General features: G+C 34.3%; 1 protein-coding gene across 1 annotated transcript; it reads left to right on the top strand.

Moving 5' to 3' along the window:
- Positions 1 to 787: 787 nt before the first annotated feature.
- Positions 788 to 1150, top strand: LOC143592212 (uncharacterized). The gene has a single exon (XM_077072176.1). It carries the CDS (start codon positions 788 to 790, stop codon positions 1148 to 1150), a length of 363 nt encoding a protein of 120 aa, XP_076928291.1.
- Positions 1151 to 7785: the final 6635 nt, after the last annotated feature.

Raw genomic sequence — 7785 nt, 5'->3', positions numbered from 1 at the left:
CGATATTAGACTAATATTTAAGTGATATATCATCGATATTCCCGATATCAGTGTTTTAAGTCTTAATTATCAACTTTTAGTGTTCAATGTTATTTTTTAAGTCTTAATCAATTCTTGCTTGATACGATTGTTAGTGTTTTGCAATTTGCAAAAGGTTAATTTGTTAATGGTAGGAGACTATATTAAATTATTAGCGTTAAATTGCTATATATATGAATTTTACATGATATTAAAATTACCGATATCCCACTGATATCTCATTGCGATAACCGGTATCTCAGATATCAGTCCTTGGCCGATATCCGATATTTTCCGCATTAACTGCTTAGCATGGAACTCCTTTAACCATTATCTCCGATAGAGATGATTGTTTTACTTCTCGTTTTTGGAAGTCACTTCAATCAGCCTTGGAAACTCGTTTGGACCTCAGTACTGCCTATCATCCGCAATTCGTTGGTCAGTCTGAGCGTACAATTCAAACTCTAGAAGATATTCTTCGCTCATGTGTCCTCTTTTGGGGGCAATTGGGATACTCATTTACTGCTCATCGAGTTTTCATATAAAAATAGTTTTCATTCTAGCATTGAAATGGCACATTTCCAAGCCCTTTAGGGTCGCAAGTGTCATTTTTCGATTTGTTGGAACAAAGTTGGAGAATCTCAAATTACTGGTCCTGAATAAGTTCAAGAACCGGCCGATCGTATTGCTCAAATCCGTTAGAATCTTCTTGCTGCTCGTAGTCGTCAAAAGAGTTATGCAGATAAAAGAAGGAAACCTCTAGAATTCAATGTTGGCGATCGTATTCTTCTTAAAGTATCAGTGGAAAGGAGTGGTTAAATTTGGAAAGAAAGGAAAGTTATCTCATCGGTTCGTTGGTCCTTTTGAAATTCTCGATAGAATTGATCCTGTTGCTTATAAGTTCAAATTTCCTATTGAACTCTCAAACGTTCAACCAGTGTTTCATGTGTCGAATCTGAAGAAGTGTCTTGCCAAGGCTAATCTTCAAATACCTCTCGATGAAGTTTGTATTGATGAGACCATTCATTTTGTTGAAAGACCCGTTAAGATTATGGACCACAAGGATGAAGTCACTAAACGAAGTCGTATACCGTTGGTTAACGTTCATTGGGAATCTAAACAAGGCCCATAGTTTACTGGGAGTGTAAAGATCAAATGAAGGTGAGATATCCTCATCGGTTCGCTACAGTTAATTCTTAAATTTTGGGACAAAATTCCCAAAAGTAGGGGATACTGTAACTTTCCGGTTTTCCATATTCATGTTCGTATTTGTTTATTCGATTTGGGATTGTAATTCGGATCTTTCTTATCAATAAAGTAATGCATTTATCAGTATATTAATTGTGTTTAACTTAGTTTATGATTGTATAACTTTCAATCGTGCCAAATAGCCATTAGAAATTCTTAAAATTGCTTAAAATGGCTTAAAATTGCATTTTTGGAACTTTAGGGACTAAAACTGCCATAAATCGAAATATGGTAAACGTCCTTCCTTCGCGTAGCGCGAAGGAGGAACCCTCCTAGTTCGCGTAGGGCGAAGCAAGCTTAGACCAGCTAAGTTTTTTTTCTCTGCAATCCCACCGTTATTTAATCACGAAACTAAGCCACAAGTTAGTTAATCTACTATCAAAAAGTGTCTTGGCTCAATCTTTGCAATCCCACCAATTTAATGAAGATTACAAGGCTTGATTTCATTATCAATATGTTATTCGTTTACCAAAACAAGTCGGTTTCTTGTTCTACAAGTTGATACACTAATTATATAAACAAACCACAACTCCAAACTCTAGATGTTACTGAAATATTGTTCTCCCAGCCGTCACTATCATTAAACCGACGTTTTCACCTTCGTTTTTGCTATATTACTTAAAGTTACAAGCTGTTGTTTGACTTTGACGATTTCTGATGTTTGACTCCGATTTCCCATCAACTCAAGCATTTTCTAGGTAAGTGGTCAACTGAAGAATTGTTCATTATTACTCACTTGTCATTAACACTCAATCATTTTCTGAGATTGACGGATCAATTTGACTCCGACTTGTTTTAGGGCATATTGGTCAACAACTTTAACCAATCAATTTCTAACGCTTCTGGTCGGAACCGACTTTCGGTCAAGAAGACTTTTTTTTTTTTGAGATTTAAGGTTGCTGATAAAAACCGGAGTTCTAGACATTAATTTCTAACGCTTCTGTTCGAATTCTGGTCAGTACCAGCTCGATTAAACATTAATTTTCTCATAACCGGAGTTCTAGATATCTGTTTGGAACGATTCCAGTTGCAATTTTCTCAGTTTTAACAATAGTTATTGTCTCAAAGTTTTAGGTCTATTTGATATACATCAGTCAATGTGTTAAATGACGATTCACTTATTTTATCATATTTTATTCTTATTTTTGTTCACTCGCCTAATCAGTAAGGTGAGTTATATCATTCCCCTTCATTTTACAGCTTTTAAACGTTTTGGGGACATATGCATACTAACAATTACTTTTATATTAAACCTATGCACAAACTAGCAAACGTATAAATTGTATGTGTTCGATCAAATGTTATCTGTTACTTGCTTATGTGCCAACTTTATCGCATTCGTAGAGGTCCATCATAATCACATTATATTATGATCAAACGACTGTCACAGTAGCCCTCGCTCGTACGCATGGCAATGGTCACCTGACACCTTATTTTCTCACGGTTTAATTGATTATTGTTCGTATTTATTTTGTTTTTCTTATTTACATATATTAATGTACCATGAAAACTGGTGATATTCCCACTCAACCTAGTTTTAACAAAATCTACTTTATTTTTTACGCATATGTTGGTTACCAGTTGACTTGAAGTTTAAGTTGAAGAACACTTAGATGGACCTTAGGAAATAAAATGAAGACTATCAATATTATTATTTTGTTGGAGACTATGTATGTGTTTTGGATTGGTTTTACCATGTTTGAATGTTTGTGCACTTAAATTTGAAATAAATAATTTAATAGATATTGTTATATTCTTATTTTATGATAGTACCCTTTGAGCTGTGAACCATCAGTTCGCACCCAGGCATATCCGTCGTAGGTTGGGGTTTGATAGTATCCATCAGGCTATCCGAGGTTCGAGTAATTTAGATAAACATAAACTACTTAAATGCACTGTGTCGTGCATGTTCAATTTTATATTAGACTCATTGTGATTAAACTTATTAAAACTAATTGTGTGGAAATTAACGTTAGAAAACTTTATTTAATATTTGTGCGCATGACGACTGGTTTAGCGGGTTGCCATAGTTTAATTGTAGTAGAACCTTGGCATTCGTGTCATACTCAATTTAGTTTGTTCAATTGCACTAGAACCTTGGCATACGTGCCATGCTCAATTTTATTTATCAATCAATAATATTACTTATATTCCACCAGGTTGTAATTAATCATTGTGTTTGTAGGGGCTTTTCGTGTATTAACACTTAGAAAATTCACATCCTGAAATGTTTTCAGCTAGATAGATAGATAGATGGAGATAAACATGATTTTTACCCCAAATGTTCGTAAAACAGTTTAGAAAGAGGGGTCATGAAACTCACCTTATAGTAGTGTACTCAGCACAATATCAGTTTATAGTCTGTATAGCTTGTTTCAACTCGATTCCTATAATTGGTATTATATATTTAATATTTAATATTAATATAGCCTCCATACTGAATCAGGTTGTATATCTAGTCTGGGTATAGCTGTCATGCCCAGAACATGTCAGTAGTCTTAGATTGTGACGCTGTTCAATGCCGAATGTTCAAAATCGAATTTGGCTCAGTTTCATTGTTTCACGTGCTGGGACAAGTTGGTCATTTACGCGTTCTAAAAATAGGTAAGATCATACAAACTTAAGTAAACATGTCGGTTGATAAAATGATTTAATTTATAAAGAAATTTTAGAGTTTAGATGTCTAGATTCGCTACAAGGCTCGTTTCCGTTTCATACAGTCTGGTTTGGAGAAAAATGCGCACAATTTATCTGAATTGTCCGCATTCCTCATAAAATGTTTGTTTTTACTCATTTAACCCAAAAATATAATATTTGACCACTCTTGAATTATGGTATTCCAGCGGGTTCTTTAATCACAAATTTTCCGATTATTTTCAGAAATGAATTTGTTTAACTTTTAAATTAGCGCAACTAATTATCTGTTTATCATTAAATTACGAAAATTTATATACTCACTAATTAATATATGTAGATTTTCATAAAAATATTTTCGAAAATATTTAATTATTTATTAATTTATAAAAGTAAAATTGGTTTTAAGTAATCCCAACTATCACTTATTGGCAAATAACAGGTCCAACTTTGCACTTGGCTGGTGGCGGTCCTAACTAAAGGGGTATTTGTTTTTAATGGGCTGTGACTAACGGATGTTAACCCCGTTAGTGATTTGTTGACGTGGACCTTCTTCTCCTGCCAGAAACCTGCAACTCGCCTCCATTCTCCCTAATATCGTTACATCGTCTCTTTCTCTATCTTTCCCCTTATACGAAACCTAACCGACGTGTCGCCGTTGTTGTCTCCGGCGAAGTCCACCCTCGTCAATCGTGCGTCATTAGAGGTAATTGACACTTCATTCGACTCGTTTTGACCCCCTTAACAAAAGCCCTATGCTTATTTTGTGGATCGTGTAACATTGATTTCGAATTTTTGAAAATAAGATCGGGTTTGGTATCTAGGGATTGGCCATGAAAGAAGATGTAATGTACTTCATTTTCAAATTTTCGATGTGTTTTGAAGAGGGAGGGAGACGATGTGATGATATTAGGGAGAATGGAGGCGAGTTGTAGGTTTCCGGCCGGTGAAGAAAGTCCACGTCAGCAAATCACTAACGGGGTTAACATCCGTTAGTCGCGGCCCGTTAAAAACAAATACCCCTTTAGTTAGGACCGCCACTAGCCAAGTGCAAAGTTGAGCCTGTTATTTGCTAATAGGTGATAGTTAGGATTATTTAAAACCAATTTTCCTTTATAAAAATTCATCCTATATGTTATTTTAAATCATCCATTTATACCAAACGATTTCTGAAAGATTCGACAAATTTTCTTTGTGATATAATTGGTTTCCAAAATTCCCTGTAAAATTTCAAGAATTCAACAAATTTTATAAATTACTTTTTTGAGCTATAAATGATTGTTAAAACTCGAATAAACGCGAATCCAGAAATCATAGTTAGGTTTCTACAATTGACCCCAAAATTTATATGTGATCTTGTGATGCATTACCTGAGTTCTCCATAAAATTTCATAATTTTTCAAGTAGTTTAACTATGTTTTCAAATAAACCCTAACAAACAGTAATAAAATCGTCAAATATTCTCATATTATCGAAAAATTTCGAATTTGGAGAGAGACTCATTCACATGATCCCTGATGTCCCTGGAAAATTTCATAGGCCAACAACAAGCACGTCACAATCTAATCCTAAACAGCCCCTAAACGAGTGTTTCGGGTGATACCTTTACGGTTTCCAATCGATTAAGCTCTTTTCTCGCCTTTTCGGGTTCTTGGATATCTAGATAGTATATCTACAAGCCATATATCACAAAGCCAAGCATAGAACATCAATCATCCAGTCCAGCCTTATAACGTAAGGTTTTGCTTAGGGTTTTAAATCGAGTTTTTGAACCGCAAAAATGCGATTTAAACTTCCTAATCTGTGTTTTTTGCTAGTAAAGTGTTTGATTCTGATTTTAACCATGTTTAACATCAAAGTATGTTTTTGGATCATTTTGAAGAGTTTTACATGGTCAGATATGGTTTTTACTAATCAAACTATTATCTTATGTATGTAAACTTGTTGAATCAAGCTTAAAGCTCATCAAATTTGATTTTTACCTTAGGGTATTGGTTTGGAAGAGAGAAGAACATATGTTAGAAGCTTCAAACAAGATATTTTTGGTCTTTTGGATGTTTATACAAGTTTTTATAAACAAAAATATCAAGGGGGGGGGGGAGGTCTCCTATTGCGGCCGCCACTTAAGGGGTCCATTTGGGCCCCACATTTAGCATATTTTGCCACGTTTTGTGTGCCATATACGAAATCTCGATTAGAAATTTAGTTCGGGTTCGGTTTTTAACAAGAAAAATATATCGAGTGTGACCAACAGCGAGAAAATGAGTGCTTCTCGGCCATATTTTTGTAAATTAATAAAAAGATTACATTTGGTTGTAAAAATCCAAAATATTTTCATGATTTGCTTAAAACATCTCGAATACATGTTTTGTCAGTCTTTTTCGGCTTGACGGTTGACACAATGCTTGTTGTGGAACTAGCTTTCACGTTTAAAGTCATAGCATATTGTTAAGCGAGAACCTTTTCGTTTAACTGGTTTGCTATGTACTATGACCACAATATCAATATGTTTAGTAGATATCCCTGCTGTGGGGGATCTGGGTTGTTATGATCATTATTCGTGTTTGATGGGGGAATATTATTATTGATAGTAGAATTAGTGTTTAGCGGGGAAGTATTACTCGTGACAGTGTTAGTATGTATCAGGGGAGTAATATTTGTAGCTGTATTAGTATTTGGTGGAGGAATACTATTTGCGGCCATATTAGTGTTCGACATTTGATTCGTACTCATAGTTGCATTAATGTCGGCAACGAATTGTGCTGCTATTGGCAGAATTACTGGCTGCATTTGCCGAGCGATCATCTCGGCCACATCCGCCTCAGATACTATATTTGCTTTCTTCGGGCGATTCTATAATGATAATCAATTAAACCTCAATAGTAATTCACTATATAATTCATCACAAAGGTAATCGTAGTATTTAGTACACCGGTATTGCAAATAGCATATATGTATCACACATATCTATTACTGAATTTATATACCAAGGATAGTACATAGACTTAGCCTGATAAAGACAGTGCTTTCATATATATATATATATATATATAAATTCGCCACCAAGTGACTAGTAAATTTAACCCGGGTAAGGGTCAGTATTTATAATAAAAGATCTAAATCGTCCTCCATATCAGCATATCATACTACTAGGTACTTGCAAGGAGTATCGAAAAACTATAAATAACGGTACCATACTTTCCATGTCTATTTGTATAAACATTATTGTTGATCAATTCTTCACGTTAGTAATGGAAAAACATGATAATATAATAAATCTACAAATGTATGTGTAATTGTTAGAACAGGAAGAGTAGTAACCACATCAGAGAATGATGTAGTCAGCCTGTTTGTCATCTTGATCGAGTTCCCCTTTAGGGTGTTTAGTTAAGGATGGTGATTAGCGTTCTTGAGAGGAACCCGGTTTTAAGAGAGAGAGAGAGAGAGGAGACACATCAATTTCTTATGTGTGTGAGATTAGGTTATGATGTTAACTTATTCTTTCTATATATACACACAAGGGAAAACCCTTTATTAACTAGTAAGAGTAATATGGCTCATCAACAAGTACCAAACTAATATATAATAAGGTATAATTAATTATTTTGATCTATTATTATATAAATGATTGTGATGGCCATATAAATAAATATATAAAATATATTTATTCTTGCATTCTCCCACTTGGCCGAGTAATCATTCATTGTAAGTATTAGATAAGCCTGATTATGAGTTAATACTCATTTTAGCTTTAAGCATAATCTGGAGTAAAGAAATACAGTCATTGAATTGAACATCAGCTCAAGACCCCCATTAATCATACTGCACTCTTTATTTAAAACCTAAGTAGTTATGATCAAAATTTTCAAGTAAGCTCTTCAGAAC

Source organism: Bidens hawaiensis, unplaced genomic scaffold, assembly GCF_021521415.1.
Source record: "Bidens hawaiensis isolate Kalapana, Puna unplaced genomic scaffold, B.hawaiensis_p1.1 tig00040607_1, whole genome shotgun sequence".
Classification (NCBI taxonomy): Eukaryota; Viridiplantae; Streptophyta; class Magnoliopsida; order Asterales; family Asteraceae; genus Bidens; species Bidens hawaiensis.
This window is presented reverse-complemented; position numbering and strand designations above follow the sequence as displayed.